A 19,813-nucleotide genomic window follows, 5' to 3' on the forward strand; every position below is an offset into this window, starting at 1 on the left:
GGATTTACAACAGTTCTGTGTTAGACAGCAGAATAAAAACAGGTATCAAAGCATTTCTTCTACCAGGCCTGCAGCATAATTACTTTCTCTGTTGTCTGTCAGTATCTGCAGTAATTGCATTTAAATGTAGCCTCTGTCTCAAAAACAACTTTGTTCGGCTCATTATCATGCTGAGTATGTTGAGTTTGCGCTGCTCAGCTCGGCGCGCCTAACTCCCGCTCCGTCATTGGTCAGAACTGTAAAAGAAACATCAACTAGTTTCTTAGTCATGATTGAAATTTAACCTGTAAACATAATTCTGACATACTATTGCTGTCATATAGAGCTTAACCTGTTGCTTATTTGAACAACCAGCTAGACCCAATGGCGACTTTAGCTTTGATTTGGACTCATATTTCTGGTGATTTTTTTAGTGTCAGTCCAGCGTTCACTCTCTTCTTACATGTGTTTATTTTCTCAAGAAAAATATCTGTCTCTCTAGCGGCCAAATGCTCCAGCTGTGTTCACTCGGTAGTTGTTGACTTTGTCATTTGGTACTGGGAAAGCTTCTAAGTTTTGTTTTCCAAAAAGAGGTTCATGTTGAGTAAAGTAGGAGACACTGAAACCTCTAGAGATAATTCTCTGTGGGTTTTCGCTAAGTGACACCTTTGACATTACACACAGTCGTTTGATCCCTTATTGATATAAAGATATTGATTAGAGCAGCTTAAGTCAGGTACACAGAAGCTACTGAAATGTGACCCTGAACAAGTTTACTTTTGGTCCAATGTGCATTTGTTTAATTCCCTCGGTTGCCACTCAAACAAGCGGTATACTCACAGCCAACTTTCCTAAAATAGAAATGCAGTCCAACACGGCACACATTTTTATACAAAATGCACCAAGTTTTCATATTGATTTACACCATGTCAGCATAGCACACAAAGAATAAGCTCACTGTCCGCCTGTGTTCAAACCTTTACAATGATGTCTTGTTGAAAATAAGAATTTAGGAAGCCAAAAAAGCTAAAGAAACATCTTGTCAATTCTTACAGTGAATCGAATGTGAAATTGTTGTTTTGTTTCTCCTGCAAACGTGTAATCCAATTTTTCTCACAGTAGCAATAATATGATAATTAGCACCTTCACATCTGCACCACTCTGGCTATTTGTTAATTAAGTTTTCCACAGAAGCTGTGAGGTGATAAGTGCCTTGCTCAAACACCGGGAATTCAGACCATTGATGCTGTACACGCATCTCAGGTTTAATTAAGTCCTATAGAGTTGAAGGAAACAAAAGTATGAATACAGCAAATGATAAAGCAGTAAAATAAAATCTTAGCAGCACACTTCGCTCCCAGAATTCACTGTTAAGTTTCCAGAAGTAGATTGGGAGGCGACGTCTTCAGCTTTAAGGCCCGGCTCTGAAAAATGAGGCCAATGCGGAAGTGCTTTAAGCTGCAATACCACCGAGTGCCACTAGAGGTCGGCTCTGGAAAAACCTCCATAGACTCCCATTCAGCTAGTCTCAAAATTCTCAGTCACTTAAATTTCTCCATCGGTTATCTCGGTGTTGTTAGCTAAAGTCACTCCTTCTTATTAGTTTTCTGGAGCTCCATCTGAAAATAAGCTGTTTCAGCCGACCTTGAGCTATCTGTAGCTGGGGGACCTCCCATGATGCACTGTGCTCCTCTCTTCTGTCTTTCACTCTCTATGCATTTAAATGCCAACATTGCGTGTCATTACCTTTACGCCTTCTCTCTCCTGTAGTCTTAAGCTTTTTGTCCTTTTTCTGCACTTATCCCTGCGGATCTGCATGTTTCTGATCTGTAGTTACCGCCCCCGCCAATCTACCCCATGTTTATTGTTTGTTGTCTCTCTATGCTGTTCTTTTTTCTCTCTGCTCTAGCCTCACTCGAACCGGTTGAGGCAGATGGCCGCCCACCTCCGAGCCTGGTTCTGTCAGAGGTTTTTCTTCCCGTTAAAAGGGAGTTTTTCCTTCCAGCTGTCGCTCATGTGGGAATTGTTGCGCTCCTCTCTGTGCATATTCTGTTTGTTAAGTGCCCTGAGATGACTTGTTTTGTGATTTGAAGTTATATGGATACTGAATTTTAAGTTTTCACAAACCATATGAGACCACATTTCATGCATTTAATGAGGCCCTGAAAAGTAAATAAAAAAGTACAATACACCTGAAGTATCTTAAAAAAAAAAAAGCGCTTGTACGTGACCACCAAAACGGAGCCAGCATTTCTACTCCTTTGCCTTCAGTGAAATAAGATGTTTCCTGGCTTTTTTTTTTGATAGTTTTTTTTTTTATTATTTTAGTCCGAGCTCCTAAAACACAGTGATGACTCAGGGAACCAAAACTAAAGAGGAGTGTCTGTACAAACTGATGTTTGACACCCATGAAGACAAAAGGCCAAAATAAACAGCCATTGAACAGCACACACCAAAACACCATTTACGAGCGCCACAGTCCATTTCTAGTGTCACCGTGCCATAAAAAAAATCAACTTTTCCCCGGTTAAAAAGGCTTTTTTGTGCTTCATGGCTCCGTAGCAGTCTACCTTCTCCTCTGCTCCCGTGGCTGCTCCGCATCCTCGAACCCTTCCCTCACCCAAATCGTCTCCGAAGTTCCTTAAGTGTTAATTGATCGTTCACAGGTATGTCGTGTCATGTGGGTTCACATATCACCGTGCGACGCTCTCGTCTCGTGCTAAAAGCGACACTTGACAAACGCTACATGATGCACTGTGACGCCTGAGCCAAAGATTCTGGGAAAATTTACAACTCAAACTGTGACATATCAAGGGGACGATCAATTTCAAAATTATTGTGTTTATCTGTCTCTTTAAAAGTAAAACTTAAGACAAAAGTAAGCGTTGGGGTCAGTATACTGGTACTAACACATTCACTTTGATAGTGGGTCCCTTTTTTTAATACCAGTTTTATCAAATCTATTTTGAGAAAAAGAAAATTACATTGCACACCGATGTACGAACTTCTCATGCAGTTTAGAGGGGGAGAGCGTCCTCGTTTTATTTTTCTCTAGCTACACTCAACAGACATCTTCTAAATGCCTCACAAACCTTGAGAAGGCCGCCCAAGTAGAGGCTGCGTTTGTTAAATGCCGTTGCTCACTGACGTTGATGAGATTTATTCCTAAGTGAACTTAGCAGAAGTTATGCATTATAAGGGAAATCTGTTATTGTGGATGAAGTCTAGCTTTCATATTTCTTTCATAACAAGGGATTTTTTTTGATAGTGATGGTATCGGAGCAATTCGGATGGTGGCATAAAAGTATCGGAGTTCAGTACCCATCTCTAAGTAACAGGAAAAAAAAATGTAAACCTGTGTAATTTAAACTAACTTCTTGTGTTGATTTTGTGACCATGTTCACTGTTAAGTTGCTGATCTTTTTTAAATTCTAAAAACCGTACAAAGACACTGTCAAGAAAAAAAAAAAAAAAAAAAAAAAGCCTTGACGAACTGGAAATTTAAAATACCAAGATAAAGTTCTGTGAAGGAAACATTTGATGAAATATGTTTATTTTTAATATATTTCCCGCTAATGGATCCGTTTATGTGGATGCAAAGTTTTTATTCAAATCATTGGTTTCTCCTTTTAGAACAAGATGTGTAACTTTTCCCGCCCAGCGAGGAGCCTCGTTCATTATACCACCGCCGTTCACAGCTCAAACTACAAACTGTTTTTCTTCTCTATTCGCTGATTAAAATGTCAGACAGATAAAAGCACATAAATCAGTTCCGACCTGCAGTAAGCAGACCTTTCTACCTTTTGAAGGGCGACTTTGTGCTGCTGATCATGTCTCTACCACGGTGCAGATGTGGGCCTGAATCGCAGGCGGCCTTGGAGCTTCTCCTGGCCCGGCGGGAGAGGAAACGTCCCACGACCAAAGCGCGATTTAAATGTTTTAGAATAATCACACGCCCGAAGTACGCCCGACTCGGCCGGCCTCCGAAGTGTCGTGCGTTTTGTTCCTCCGCCGGCAGTTGTTTCGTGTAACCGAGAATCATTACTGATTAGTCTCAAAACAAATGTCAGCAAACACCGAATGAAACCAACCTCTGATGTAAAGTGATCAGTTTTATATTCACAACATTGATTTCCACTGAAAATAGTCTACATGTCAATTGGACACGAAAATATCTGTACAACAACACAGAGAAATACAGTGGCTAAAAAAAATCTAAATCCTAACACATTTTTATACCTTTATTCATATTATCTTCACTGTCAAATCATGCAGTATACTATAACCTTTTTTTTTTTTAATTTTTTTTTTTTTTTTAATCTTTATCTGTTTTAATTGTGACAAAGAATATGACATCAGCATCATAAAACTGCAGCCAATGAGTACTCTGTACAGTATATAACTCATATAGTTTCCGCCTTGGTCCTTTTGAAGTCATGGATGAACTGACAGATCTGCCCGAAGAGCTCCTGAGAGTCTTGATCTGCCGGTTCTCCGAATTTAACCTTGAAGAGAAAAAAAGGAAAACTTGATTTAGTTGCTTGGAAATTACAAAACTTTGACAGTAATTGCACTCCCTGAGACCTTTGAGCTGGTAAAAGTTGCTTTACAATTAACAGGTGCATTCAGCTTTCGTAAGGGAACTGCGGTGCCCGGGTCGGGCGCATTCTCCTTAACAATGGTCTTTTGATGTAATTACCTCATATACTGCCTGGGCATGTCATCCGGTCCTCGAGTGCACTTGTACAATGAGGTAGACATGTACTGCCAAATTAATCCGTAAACCTTGGTGGTTAAGGGTCACCGCCTGGCATGAAAATGCTACCGGTTCTCAAGTCAAACTTTTATCAGGAGGGGTCACAGTGGCTAAGTGTGCTAATTGGCTTATTACATGCTGTTGACTGTGCAGGCTGAAGTTCAGACTTAAGCTATGCGTCTGTCTCTCCCTCTTTGTTTTCTTTACTCTGTATTATAATTTTTAAAAATTCCATTAGATGCTATATTTCCTTATATTTCCTGCTCATATAATTAATGTCAAACACAAAGGTGCTATACTTTATTTCCTTAATGATAAACAGCTTTCAACACGTCTTCACATTTCATTCTTTGCACGGATTAAATAAGATAAGGCGTTGTAATTGGCGAGCATCAGAGTTGCTTGTTGGATAGCTTTTTTTTTTTTTTACCGTTATAGAGCCATGCTAGCTGTTTCCCTCTGTTTCCAGTCTTTGTGCTAAGCTAACCAGCCAAGCTTGCTGTTGGCTGTAGCTTCATATTTACCATAGCGACGTGACGGTGTTATAAATCTCCTCATCTTACTCTCGGCAGGAAAGAAAGCAAATAAAAGAAGTTACCAAAATGTCAAATCCTTCCTTCATGATTAAAACATTCATGGACACAATAGTTCTTGTGGTCCGTTTGGGCACATTGGATTCTTTCTGGAGACATCTGCTCTGTGTGGGCAGACATAATGTCACTGGTTTAGTCGGTGGCGGTAGCCGTGGAATCGGTTTGCTGAAGTTTCAAGCTGCCCAATCAAAGTCATACACGTCTGACTGGACAACTTAAAGCAAGTTTGAATGAAAATCTCTTTATTCGCTGCTGCTTGGAACAACATATAATTTGGCGCATTTAGCTGGCGCGCATTAGCTGATTGGCATGATTTATGCTTTACACTTATTCACAGCTGTGAGGCCATCAGTTGACTGGAAACCACAGTTAATATTCACACAGATGCACAGCATGTCCATTATAATTGAAACTAATTGCTGTTACTCTACTTATGCACTAATGCCAGCGCTGGTTGTTGCTGCAGCTTCCTCCACCATCCCAAGTACGTGCTGAATTTTTAGTATTGTAGATTTGATGGTAAGATGGTCAGTAATTAGATATTAGGGCTTTAAAAAGTGGTATGTTTGGGTGGCGTGTCTGTTTGATTGACAGGTCTGTGGTGCAGTCAGGTTTTTGCTGGCAGTGGGCGGGGCTTAGTGACCTTAGGTTCCCAGTCATATTGAGTCAGATCAACCGCTCGCTCCTTCCCATCTCGCCCAAATATGGTCACTTCTGGCTCCGAAATAGCGAGATGCTTCAAAACGGCAATTCACAAACCAATTGGCGGCAACTTGTGTAGATATGAGGGGCTTTTATTATGGTGCGTAATTAAATCAATTGCACATACAATATTGTCCGACCTCTATTTGTAAACATGTTTCTACGGTGTTAGTTTGCGCAAAATACCGCCTAACGCGTTTTTTTTATTTTTTTATTTTTAACTGGAGCTACTCTGTCTTTTCTGATTTGTACTGGATCATAGTTAACTCAGGTGTGACGTCATTCCCAGCTCCAACTTCGAAGGTGAAAGAAACGCAGCATAATTATTCACAAATAAATCCTACACGCTGGACCTTTAAAATAAAAGTTTTTTTTCATGGTGTGGTTTTTAGATAAAAGTCTAAAAAGGAAGTAAATTGACTATTATAAAATAATATTTACTGAACCCATATATCAGTTCGATCGATAGTGTAACACATGTAAAGGTGGGGAAATGTCCTTTCGCTCTTTTAAAAACTGAGACTATAATTGCTGAGACTGACAGCGAGGACCCCCCCCCCCCCCCCCCCCCCCCCCCCCCCCCCCCCCCCCCCCCCCCCCCCCCCCCCCCCCCCCCCCCCCCCCCCCCCCCCCCCCCCCCCCCCCCCCCCCCCCCCCCCCCCCCCCCCCCCCCCCCCCCCCCCCCCCCCCCCCCCCCCCCCCCCCCCCCCCCCCCCCCCCCCCCCCCCCCCCCCCCCCCCCCCCCCCCCCCCCCCCCCCCCCCCCCCCCCCCCCCCCCCCCCCCCCCCCCCCCCCCCCCCCCCCCCCCCCCCCCCCCCCCCCCCCCCCCCCCCCCCCCCCCCCCCCCCCCCCCCCCCCCCCCCCTTTGTATTACTGTCTTCTGACTTTTCTGAAAGGTTTACACAGGTGTAAGATCCTCTCAGCAAAATCTCTGGCAGCCAGATGAACACGTAAACTAAGAGTAAACACCTGTTCTCTTGACAGAATATTACACTCTTGCATCAGATGTGCAAATTAGTCTATTTGCATACTTTTATCCCCATGTTTTGCACACTCTGCCAGGAATGCTCAATACTGTGTATTAACTGGGGCAGAAGACTTTTTTTTTTTTTTTTTTTAATTTTACTCAGATTAAGTGACGTAATACTCTGTGCAGCCTGTTGATTAGCTTGTTGGTTGTTTTTTTGTGTGTGTGTGTGTGTGTGTGTGTGCATGTTTAAACATTTCCGGGCATTTTTACAAACACTTGCACGATAAAAAAAAATAAAAATCCATTTACAAGCGCTCTTCAAAAAGGCTTTAGTAGAAATAAAGGGAGTGCCTGCTCTTTGAATCCGTGTGTTTTTCATTCTAACGAGTGAGGATAAGAAGGGATAATGAGATCGTCTGCTGGTTGCTTGTGTATCGTACCATGGTGGCAAAACGTTAAGCTACAACATAAAATTTTAAAAAGGGGGGTTTGTGATTACTCTAAGTTCCATCATCTGTGAGCTGGCATCAGAAAAGCATAATTGGTGCACTGAATCCACCGATGTCAGTAGTGGAAGGAATTAAAGATAAAAAAATATATATAAATGATGTTTACTAACCCTATACTTTAACTACTCCTATTTAGCAATTCATTAACCTATATTAACCTTAAATAGATGTTTTTAAGACACTTTTAATGCAGTTTTAAGTGTTTGAAAATGTATAAAGCAACAACTATAGTTTACCCACAAGAGGAGCAACAAATAATAACATTCATGATAATGTCAAATTCGTCTTCACTGGAAATGCTGACAATGAAAAAGAAAACGTTAAATCTGCTCCATTATAGTGCCATTGACCACTTACTACAAGTTTTATACTGCTAAGTAAGGAGGTTGGGTTATAATGTAGTGATAACATATACTGTTAATTATATAAATACAAATAATGTTACAAGACCAGATGTTGAAATGTTTATTTCACCCAACTGAAGCATCCTGTATCCGATTTAATCTGCAGGTTTGAGCCGTGGAGGCCAAACTAAAAGCACATTATCTGCAGTTTTCTGAAGTGCACTTGGACTTTAATACGCCGTTTCTTACAAACATGCTGAATGAAGTCGGCTTTTAGTGCTGACCTTATAATTTACGAAGAGAAATTAGAGACGATGTGTTACATGACGTTACATAAAGCACCTCCTTTTATCTCGTACCCTGAGCGGTGTTTTTTTTTTTTTTTTTTTAAAAAGCATACACTCAGAAGAAAGAAAAACATCTGCAAAATGAAACCCCCCAAAAATGTCATTAGCTTTTTTTCTGTATTTAAAAATGTTGTCTTTCAGGGGGCATCTTTCCTTCTTCGGGACGAGATGTGACTAAATACGACACCTTTTCCCCAACCTGCTGCCTCCCTGCACTTCACCACGGCGCTCAAAGTCAGTCTTGATCACTCTCCCCCCCCTTAATGCTCCTGAAGTGGTTTATTTTACTTTCAGGGGGTTTCGAGTGCACGGTGTTGGCACAAAGTGAAACCAGGAGAGACAGAGTGGAGGTGGGCCGAGGACTGCGGCTATTCTCAAATACTATCGCTGTCCCTTTTGTGTTCTGGTGTTTAAGAAAAGCCTGAGAAGGACGCTACAATGAAAAATCACCTGAAATATATTTATCAAATAACTCGAGATTCCAGCGGCCCAATTTTGGTCAAACATGCAGAGGCGGTGCTCCATTTTGGCAGCTCTGCCTGCTGATTAAAATATACCTCCTGGCCTGAAGGTGACTCCACAGTTATAGGTCAATGTGTTAAACTTTAAAAGGCCACAGCTGCCACGACCCCCGACAACCTTTTTTAATAACACTTGGAGGAGTGATTAATGTTGAGAATGCGGAATTATAGTGAAATATACGAGGATTATGATAATATTGAAATAAATTAGGATTTGTCTCCTCGGGATGTTTTACTGTAAATGTTCAAGAAAAACATGTTTATTTGCTTTCTTGCTGAGATTTAGACGAGACAAGAAATAGAAAGCAACGGGTTTTTCTCATCAGCATGAGACGCGTTTCTTCGTTGCTGAGTTTCTGTTTAGATTAGCAGCAGGTAACAGTTCGTGCATGGGATTTGTTTTGTTTTATTAAAAGTTGAGTGCGTTTTTTTGTACTTTTGATCGAGCCATATTCTAAAAAAGTATGGCCAAATATTGTAAAAAAAAAAGTGGTTTTGGAACACTTTTATAATGTGTGAAGCCCACGTAGATACCCATGTAAAAGCTTTTCCACATGTTTTCCCCATGTTATCAGATGTTGCAAAATGTGGTAAACGTCTGTCATACATGTGATCATGGGAAACTCGTGTGTTTTTCCTGTAAGGGATTTGCATTTTTCCCAAAATGTTCCAATTAACGTGTGAAAATCTGAACATGACAAATAAAAATCCCATAAAAGTCCCCCTGCTGGTTTCTCTTATTGAATCTAAACCAAGGATAGATGTAGATAAAAAAGAGTTAGAGAGGGATGATGTAGAGTCTGTTTGCCTACTCGTGTGCGAATCATAGAAGCGTACGGGAATCTAATTGCGGTCCTAGTATTACAGAATACCCCACCAGGCCTAAGGCTCACAGCTTACGTTTTCATATCTGAGCACTCAAATACAGCAGGAAGGCTAAATGGACTTTCTACAATGATGGATTGTCCAAAGAGATGTGTGAAAGGTGAGAAAATAGGCACTACTTGATTGTTTTTGGTGGGGGGGACTCTATAAAAGAAGAAGACGTAGCACCTGTTAAGATGACAAAGGTGTGCTTGAGCTCTGTAGACCTAATTTAACCAGTTTAGTGGGCAAAGAAAATGTTCTGCTTTATAGAAGATGTGATGAAAGAACACGCAGGGACCAGCGCCGCCTCTAAATCTGATGATATGTGTGACAGAGGAGGGGTTTTTTTTAATGGTAGAGCTCATGTCGAGATTTAAAGCGGCTCTCAGACAAACTCATTAAAAGAATACGACTATTTCAGTCCACGTCTGAGAGCCTTTGGATCACAAATGGTAAAAAGTATGGCTGAATGCATCACAACATCACAGATGTTTAAAATGAGATGTCACTAAATCAGAATCAAATACAAACTGTAAACCATTTTTAAAAAACTACATCAGAAACCCACCGGGGTGGGTTTTCTAAAAGCTTTTCGTTTCTAATCTTCTGTGGCGCATTCATCGACGTGACATCACACATCGAGGGGTCGGGACGAACTTGTCTGGCTACAGGAGGCCGTTTGCAGTCGTTCACTAATCCTGGAGAAAATGATCTCCGACGAAGTATTACGTATTTTACAGCTGGGAATTAGCTGCGGCAGGTTTTTCTTCTTTCTGAAATGGTGTCGAGGCCACGGATATAAACCGTAAGAGATGCATTCTACACTTGTGAGAGGCCCTCAAGGACACCTTGTGCAAAAGAGCTAACCTTGTGGATTATTTTATTTTTTTTCCTTGAAATATATTGCACGCACTCTCCAAATGTAGGCTCGGGAGATAAGATGACAAATAATTGAAGAGGGGCAGACCAGACACTAACTGGAACGGGGGAAACATCCATCTTTGAAGCTGTACAAAAGAGATATTGAAATAATAACTCAGGGATTACCAGTATGACAGAGTAGAGTTTCTTCATCTCCTCACACGTCTTCGTCAGTGCAGAGAGATCCACGTTGTATTTCTCAATTGCCGTCTGTGGTGCAGAGAAAAAGTACAGAGGAACTCCTGGTCAGTTTGTTCACTCACTGTTAACTTAATCTGGTCAGAAAAATATATAAATTCATGACATGTTGTCTGAAAATATTTGAGTCGATATCATAGATTTATTTAAGATGATGATGTTAATTAATTACCCAAACAGAAACAGATTTATATCATTAAATGGTCATCTTTCACATTTTTGTGGTGTTTCATTTCTTACTCTTCATATCCATGCAAATGTCTTTTTGTGGTTTTAAGCATCAAAAACTTTGTCAATATCATTTTAAATCTACTTTCTTCAACTCTTCTCTGGAGCTCTGCCAGGAAAAGGCTATTTTTGTGTCATTGGACCTTTAAAGATAAACTATTACTATTAAGCTATTAAAATATACTACTTCAGTCATCTCCTAAACATATGCTCCTTTCTCTCCTAATCTGACAGAGATGTTTTATCGTAGTGCAGTCAGTCATGATGCAGACGGCCAGACAAACAAGCTGGCAGCCGATTTGTGAGCAAGAAGGAGTTCAGTTGGGGAATATTTGTGGTTCAGGCGTGATGATACAGGTGAGCCGACCGACACGGACAAAGCCGTGGGCTTCATTATAATGTTTGCCTTGCTGGCGGTGTCTGCTCAGAAACACAACATGAAACAAAAAGACCAGTGATGTAACAATCTGCTATCGTTCACACAACTTCATAAACCCGTTTCCCCTCGGTGTCTTTCTCCTTCTCAAAGGAGTTTTCAAGTTTCACCAAAACCCTCCCGCTCTTTTCACGGCCCATTCAATCACAGGACACTAAAGACGATGACATTATGCAAATGAATTATTTCCTCACATTAAACCTTTCACTTGCGGAGGTGTTTTCTCTTTAACCGATATTCCAACCAACCGCAGCAGGAAACACTTCTTTTTTTTTTTTTTTTGCGCAACATTACTTTCCTGACGTACGAAATGCTCGTTGAATCGTCTCATTATGATCTTTTAACCTCTTTTGTGCGCCCGGCGATACTTTACAAGAAGCTCGGTAAATGCCGCGTCTTGTCACGCCTACCACGTTTGACACGCGACACAACGTTTGTTATGAAATTCCGCTAATCGTGACGGCGGTGGCGGTAATGGTCTGTAAAAGGCCCCCGTGTGCAAATGCAAAAAGAAAAAGAGCAAGAAAAGATGGAAAGAATTGCAGGCTGCAAACAATCAATGCGGAGGAGAAACCCTTAATGTAATCAATACCCTGTTTGTTTACAAGAGGATTCACGGAGTACCTTCAAATGATCGCATAAATAAGTGATGAACAAAAAAACGCTCCGCCGCTTCACCTTCAGGTCTTTGGCGAAGTTTGGTTGATGAGCGCCGGCGTTTCTCTTCTTGGACGTTTTTCTGTACTGAATGACTTTCTGCAGCTCGTTCTTCAGGACTGTAGAAACACACACACACACACACACACACACACACACACACACACACACACATCATCTTTGGTTACCATTCGTGATATTTAAGCGCTGAAGCGAACGCCCGCTTTAAAATCAGACGCCGTCTCCCGTGTGACGGCGTCTGAGGGATGTATTTTGTGGTCGCGGCGGCTGTTTGTGAGTCATCCTATAGACGGTATATTGGGCTGAGACCCTAAACTCCCCAGACAATGAGATGGCTTCAACAAAGTAAACTAAAACTACAATTACGGACAGATTGAGTAAATGTTGCTATCACACTTTCTCACAAATACCTTTGTTGGCACAAAGAGGAGGGTCAATATTACAGCGGTCTCAGCAAATTTAACAGTCTTTGGACACGGTAGTAAAATGTGATCGACTCACCATCTACCTCTGCGGTCAAGCCTTTGATGGAAGCTGTCCAAAAAAAAACAAAAAAAAAAGACACACTGAATATACACGTTTCATTTAACAGACCTCAAACTGAAAAGTGCCGCAGACATTTTTTTTTTTTTTTTTTTTTTTCCCGTTTTGTTCGAATCTTGACTAGCAAATACCTCCAGGGACAGTTTCAAATTCTGCCAACTCCTGGGTAAAAGTGGCCAAGCACGGTTCATGCAACATGATCTGTTCCACAAGGGCGTGGAGCAAGGTGAACTCCCGGTCTCTCCCGCGGAGCTGCGTGATCTGTGGGGGAAGAAGAAGAAGAAAAAATAAATAAAAAAACAGAATAAAAAAACAAACAAAGAAAGGCCACGACCTGAACAAAACCCGCGGTCCCTGGTGTCAAGGCACAGACACGCACAACATAAAGGAAAGTACGCACATCTATACGCCTGGATGTGGAGCTGAAGAAACGTAGCTTCTTTATTCAAGGTCAGAGGATGACAACGTAAAGACTCTGGTTGCACTGATAGTTTTTTTTAATTTTTTTACTATTTTGCTCGTTTCCAAATATCTATTTGTGTTGTGCATTTACACTCATGAGATAAAAAAAAAATAAGTACATGCCATTCTGATTGTGGACAGATAGTGCAGAGTTCCCTGTAATTTCATTTTCGGGCTCTTGGAGACTTCTTTTTGCATCAAAAGGTTTGCTGTTGCAAAAGGTTCAAAAGGTTTGCTGGGACGGACAGTCGTTTCAAATCTATCGCACTTCTTAGATGATTTTAACAGCAGTTTAACAATTTATTTGCAAATAATTAGGAGATCTTTTTGCAACAACAACCTTTTTTTTTTGTAAAGCCTTATAGAGCTTTCGAGATCTTGGCATCATGATACAACACATTTCTGTAACAAAGAGAAGATCAGACCCGAGCTGTCAGAGTTTAGGGAGGTTATGGAGCTTCCAATCATTGGCATCTATTCTGGAACCTCTGATTCCAATTTCATGGTGTGATAAACGAAGGGGTGTTCTTACATTTTCCATTTAACTGATCTGTTGTTGTTTTTTTTATTATGAAAATAACTACAGAATGACAATTTTTTTTTTAAATTTTTTTGTGTCATTTGTAGGAGAATACCACCTTTCTTTGCAGGCACTGTTTCAAAGAGGATCACGTTATTTTTCACATGATTGTATATATCATTACCAAAGGTTTACCTTCTATAACTTTCATAATACTACACTGTGCGCGTGCCAATACTATGCATCAATTTTCTTACTATAAGTACAAATACCGGCTTATAAACTATTTATGACTGCTTTTTAAATCATGCTGTAATTGTATGAAATGGTAATGAGGGCTCTAAAATTCGAGCCATGTTAGACTTGGTGATGCCACATAATTGAAATGCAAGAAGGACCTCTGTAATCCTGCGATCGGCGCTCATAGTCTCTTTCTAGGTTATGTTGTTTACCAATTTAAGGCCGAGGACGGCCTCTGAGGGCTTCACACACAAAGCATGTGTTGATGCTCACAAGTAAAAGAGAATCAAAAAAGACCACAAAAACATCTGAGATAACCTCGATGCATTTTTCTTTGGGAGCAGTCGGCCATTAATTTGAGGCGAGTCTGTTTCAAGCAGCAACAGTTTACTCTTCGCAATTAGTCCTGGAAACACCTCTGAGGGACCGCGAGGCCTCGGCTTCATTAAATGGTGCAGAGGACGTTTTACTTCTGTGCCGAGAGCGCTGCCCCTTAAACCTTCCCAGCAGAGAGACTTGCACACAAAAGAGTGGTTTATACTGAATTCAAAGGAATACAGAAAACATAATTTCAAACCTCAGAAAGCAGTAAAAAAAAACAAAAAAACATAAACTATGCATCCATCTACTATATCAGCCTTGAAGGAGTAATTTGGGAGAAGGTACTTGTTTGCTTTCTTGGCTAGAGTAAGATGAGAAGATTGATATCTCTGTCAGACAGAAGTTGGCTTATCGTAGCACAAAAGATGAGAAACACGGGGAAACATCTTTGAGGGCTCAGTCCCGAAGGTTAGAAAATCTGTGTTCTAGCACCTCTACAAGGTTTACTGATCAATACGTTAAATCGTGTTTGTTTTCTGTGGAAAAATCGGATGATTTTTGACCAGCAGCAGTGACTATCTGAAGTGAACACCAAGAAACTGTTTGCATTTTTACACTTTAATTTTGTACGGATTAAACAAACGAGACATATTTTAGATGGTGAGCTTTTGAGGGGCGAGAAGACAAATTCGATCCCTTTGGACGGAGTCAGCCGAGCTGTTTCCACCCTGTTAGCTAAGCTAACCAGCTGCTAACTGTAGCCGTTAATTTACCGGATACATACAAGTGGCAACCTACCGTGACGCCAACCATTGGTTTGTGAACTTTTGTTTTGAAGCCTTGAGCCTGGCCTTTTGGCAATCTTGTGTTGTTGTTTTTTGGAGAAGCGAGGGGTGGATTCGACTGGGAAGTTGAGGACACTGTTTGCAACCCAGGCATGTCAATCAAACCAGGAATGCCCCCAAACACACATCTAATTCAGGTCTTATATCGAATTAATTATGGAAGTATGTTTAGAAGGACCACCATAACACTGATCAGAAGAAGGGAATTAAACTAATGACGCCATAATGACTTGTTGAAAAAAATTAGTTTTGACTTTGTATTTTATGAGAGAAGTTGGCTCTTTTTGAATGGGAGTCTATCGGAGCTGGAAGTTTTTCTTGGAGCCAGCCCCTAGTGGCTGTCAGTGGTGTTGCAATTTAAGCTATTTTCTCACCCTTCAGACCCGGACACTGTCTCTTTTTTTTTTTTATCTGCAGTCTATGGATACGTATGCAGTATTGTTCCTCTCATATGACTCTTGGCAAGAATTTCCCAAAATGTTCAACTACTCATAAAAACCTTAAAAAAAATTTTTTTTTAAAAACAGGCTCTGACATTTTTCCTTGATCAAAAGATCCTCTGACTGACTGCACTTCGTGTCGGTTCACTTCTGAGACACTGAGCCTCTCGTGGCCATATTTCGTGCAAAGTTTCCTTTCTCCCGTGACGCCGGGCAGTGACGGAGTCACACAACTATCGAAGACAACTGAGCAGCTGAGCGAAAACAGAAAGACGGACAGAAGCCCTGCCGTGTATGTCAATGAGTAGTCTTATTAGCCATAGCGCTGCAACTCAATCAAAGGTCAGGCAACAGCGACGGACTCGTACTTTAGTTAAGGAGGTGAGGCGGAATCCCTTGGCCTTTTCCTTTCCGGCGTTCTCGTTGAGGTAATTGCCAATGGCGAGGAGGTACTCCAGCACGGAAACAAATGACCTGCAGTTGTACAGCTGCGTGCACATTCTGATCTTCTGGTTAATCAGCTGGAAGACAAACACAGGGGCACAGAGCAAAGTCATTTAGTTCTGTAATCCAACCGCATACAGCCTCTCACATTCATTTCCCCGCACAACAGCTTTGTGAAATCTACCCGGAATAAAGGCGGAGGCTTGTTCTCTCTCTCTCTCTCTGCTGACAAAGAGTCGACCAAAATAACTCAAGGTTTTTACAATTTTACATCGTAAACATAAACAGGCATCTAACGACAACCTCATTTGACCTCATATAGTTAATAATAAGGACTCTGTTGTTTGGAAAAGATTATTATTTGGTATGCAATTGTGTCAAGTACAAGTTCCCCTCTTGAATATCACACACTTTCCCTCTGAACAAACCCTCTTGAATATGGATAGAAATCATTCCGGAAAAAATTAAAGGGGGATTTTAAGGTTTTAATCGTGAATTTAGAGGGGGTGGAAAAAAAGGAGTTGGTGCTCAGGGAATCGCAGTCCTTGACAAAAGAGTTAGCTTTTCCAAATAAGGCCCGTGCCAGCCAGCAACAACACTCCCACCATATGCTTCTGTTTTAAGAATAACCTCCCAAAACCTACCGGTGGGACTGCCTCAATTAAACAGAGGAGAAAGGCAGATATCCAGCCGCACTACATAAACTGGCTTTGCACAGGACCATCTGTGACATCGTATAAAGCTATTGATAATGTACCTCCTTTTAGAGGGCGTCCTGATTTTGTATGGAAGTAAAAAGGAAATCTAAAAATTTAAAAAAAACTTAAGAGGTAAACAGTGTAATACTATTTATCCCACATTTTAAGCTGCTCATTACTTTAAAGAGGCATGAAAAGCAAAACAACGACTTTTCTGAGGTCTAATCCTGTGTTAACTCCTCTGTTACGTCTTGTGATATGACTGATATATAAAACTTCTCTATATCAAAATGTCTCTTATATCTTCCTCAAAACATCAAAGCTTTACTGACTAAGTTTGTGGGTGAGTACAAGTTATCCAATCAAATGCAAACACCTCCCATCATGTAAAGTTTGACCTTAAGGGTCTCAGTTAGGTGTGTTTTTAGCTACCAGAGTAATATCATCGGAGGAGTTTTTTTTTTTCTTGTGACATTTAAGTTGGCAGAAGTTTTGTTTACATTTCTGAAAGAGCATGGTTGCGCTCTAATATATTCATTTCTCCCTCGTCTTCCACCCTCTGATCAGACAATGCAGTGAAGGGAGGTGCGAGCGGATGCTAACCACGTTCGGTGCCGTCTCACCCACTGTGTGGTTTCCATTAACAAGCTCAGAGAAGCAGCCGTGTGCTGCTCTCTGTCGGAGGTGAGGAACTTTGGTACATGTGCATTTGTAAAACTCAACCAGTTAAATGTATTCCCTCGCAAAACCAAAAAGTAATCTTTGGAAACAGCTCTGATGAGGCATAAATCTCACATTTATGTGGCTTATTCAGTTGACTTTTCTAGTATCGTGTTTTCTTCACCTCATTCTGGTGCTTGGAGCTGTACTGGGATAATTGCTGCCTCCAGGGAAAAAAGGCCCAAAATACCTACAGTTGCTAAAACAACAACAACAACAAAAAAAACAGTCTGGTATTACCAAACCCAAATCCATTTTGTGAATAGTTAAGTTCTGGCCACACACCATTGGGTATTGTAAGCATTTTAATGGGCGTAGGTCTCAATTTAAATTTGAAACTGCTGGAACAGCCTTTAACCAGTCAGCATTGACCATCGGCAATCGGCATTCGCTGAAACGCATCAAACTGTCAGCAACACAGAAATTCCCCCAATGTTTACAATGTTGGTAAAAGACCATTGTAGATGGGTTTTTTTTAATTAAGCTTCAATTCCTTCATACTTGCTAGTGTTGCTACAACTGTTCGTATCGCTTCATCTAGCTTCAGCACCGCCGCCATATAAATCTCTATTTCACAGTATATGAAGTGCTGTCTGGTGAGAAAGCGTTTTACCTCGTTTTACCTGCTAATGACTCATTTGCCAGAGCTGACTCAGCGAGAAATGTTGCAACCGCCTGAGAAAGCTTATATCTGAAAAGTTTTCTGTTGTTGTTCCGAGAATGTTGTTCTTAAAGGTCGAATCATATGCTTTAAAAAAAAAAATGGTAAAATGTTACCGCAAAACATATTGACGTTTTTAAATCACGTTACCCAAAATAATATCCTTCTGGGAACATAAATATTTTAACATTTTCTGACGTTGTTGTGAAAAACATCGACATACAAAATATGTTTTGAATATTTTCAGTAAACGTTGTTCTGCATTTACGAAGAACATTATGGGAAACAATAAAACTTACCGTTCAAAATATTGTATATAGAAAAAATAAATCTAGCTGTTGAAGTTGTGACTGCAGTGAAAGAGAGCAGTCAAGTGTGTTGTGAAGTGGACGCTCCTGAGAGCAATTTCAGCATTCAGAGGAAGGATGGAGGTAAAAAAAATAAAAAAAGAAACCAATCGAGGCCGAGAACAAACAAGTCACTGCATTTCATCGTTGGAGAGCATAGAAAGAAGAAAAAAAATCATGGGCAGACACAGAGTTCGCGTTATTGCACTTAGACACACGTTGGTTTTAGTAAAATATTTGAAGTGGGCTTTGCAGCTATTGCATGTTTTTGTAATTACTCTCACACCCAGAAGGTACTGACAAAAGTTCTGCTTCGGAGGTTTCATCTAAATCCGTCACGGGCCTTTAAACCCAGCCAGCAAATTCTGTAACTCCACAGAAAAATAATGATCCTCTAGCTTTCATTTTATTGTGACTTTGTTTCAAATAATTGGTCGTTAATTTAACCACTGAAAATGCTACGTTTGGGTTTTGTCATCCGGTACATTACGGTTTCAGGTGATGCCTCCCTGTCCTCTGCATCACCGGCTTTTGTTCTGCGTCTGTGGCTTTTCTTGTGTATATTTTTTTAAACGGCTGCAGCGAACAAGTTAAAGAAGTAGCCGGGCCCCAACAGTGCAGACTAAAACCTGTCAACCTGGCAGTGAAACACCAACAGCAAGCACGTGTCAGTATGAATAGCATCCCCCTGGTGGCGACGTCCCCATTTTCCCTCCATGAAACCCTGTCTCTCGGGTGGCAGGTAAATCCTTAATATCTGGGCCTTAAGAAACCCATGGTGTCGGAGAATTGAAGGATTTGGAAAAGAATTGAGGTATTTTGGCAACTAAGAGGACCATAACCTCGCAATGTTCCCACACATTGTGCTGTGAGGGACTGCAGATTGAAAGGCGGCATATTTTTGTCGCAGAGTACCTGTAAACGCTAAATACCAACGTTTTGATCGAATTACCTTTTTTTTTTTTTTTTTTTATAAATCAAAGGCGGAAGAAGGAAAAAAACAAAAACACGAGAGAAAAAGCCAAGAGTAAATTGAAACTTAATGAAATTGCTAATTCTTCTTGTCGAGTCATTTTGCCAGCACACAATATGTTTGTCTCCGTCTGTTAGACAAAGAAATATTACTGTCACAGTCAATGGATTAAAGCGCCATCATTCTCATCCATTGTTCCCCTTCGTTCTCAGACAAGTCAGCAGACAAGAGATTAGGGCTGAAGCACTGATGCTGAAAGAAACAGCAGCTTGAGAAAATCACATAAAAAAATGAAGAAAAAAAAAAAGCAGACGAGAAGCTGGGAGGTGTTCTTGTCTGGCTGCAATATTTTCACACCCTGCAGTCCCCAACACCAATAAAAAAAAAATTTTTTTAAAAACATGCCCTCTATAAGAGTGTTAACAATTAGTCTGACTAATGACGAACCTGGCATGTCTGGATATTCACACTGCAAGCCAGAAACATTTGGTTATTTGTGAAGACGCTGAAATATGTTTAAATCGGGACTTTGTGTATATTTATTTGATTT

At 40.8% G+C, this 19,813-nt stretch overlaps 2 protein-coding genes across 2 annotated transcripts in view; one reads left to right on the top strand and one right to left on the bottom strand.

Moving 5' to 3' along the window:
* Positions 1–19,813, top strand: part of LOC138628081 (teashirt homolog 2) — a 253,786-nt gene that overhangs the window by 177,663 nt on the left and 56,310 nt on the right. The gene's annotated exons all lie outside the window — the stretch shown is intronic.
* LOC138628087 (uncharacterized) overlaps positions 4,079–19,813 on the bottom strand; it is a 37,489-nt gene continuing 21,754 nt past the window's right edge. The window contains exons 12-17 of the mRNA XM_069710884.1: positions 15,789–15,941; positions 12,724–12,853; positions 12,551–12,583; positions 12,050–12,147; positions 10,636–10,719; positions 4,079–4,484 (exon numbers count right to left, since the gene is read on the bottom strand). Of these exons, the coding sequence (XP_069566985.1) occupies positions 4,383–4,484; positions 10,636–10,719; positions 12,050–12,147; positions 12,551–12,583; positions 12,724–12,853; positions 15,789–15,941 (600 nt within the window). The 3' untranslated portion in view covers positions 4,079–4,382. The remainder of the gene's footprint in view (positions 4,485–10,635; positions 10,720–12,049; positions 12,148–12,550; positions 12,584–12,723; positions 12,854–15,788; positions 15,942–19,813) is intronic.

The sequence above is a fragment of the Brachyistius frenatus genome, unplaced genomic scaffold (genome assembly GCF_029030835.1).
Source record: "Brachyistius frenatus isolate BFR_SWC_R1_liver_20210118 unplaced genomic scaffold, ASM2903083v1 Contig_95, whole genome shotgun sequence".
NCBI classification, from domain to species: Eukaryota; Metazoa; Chordata; class Actinopteri; family Embiotocidae; genus Brachyistius; species Brachyistius frenatus.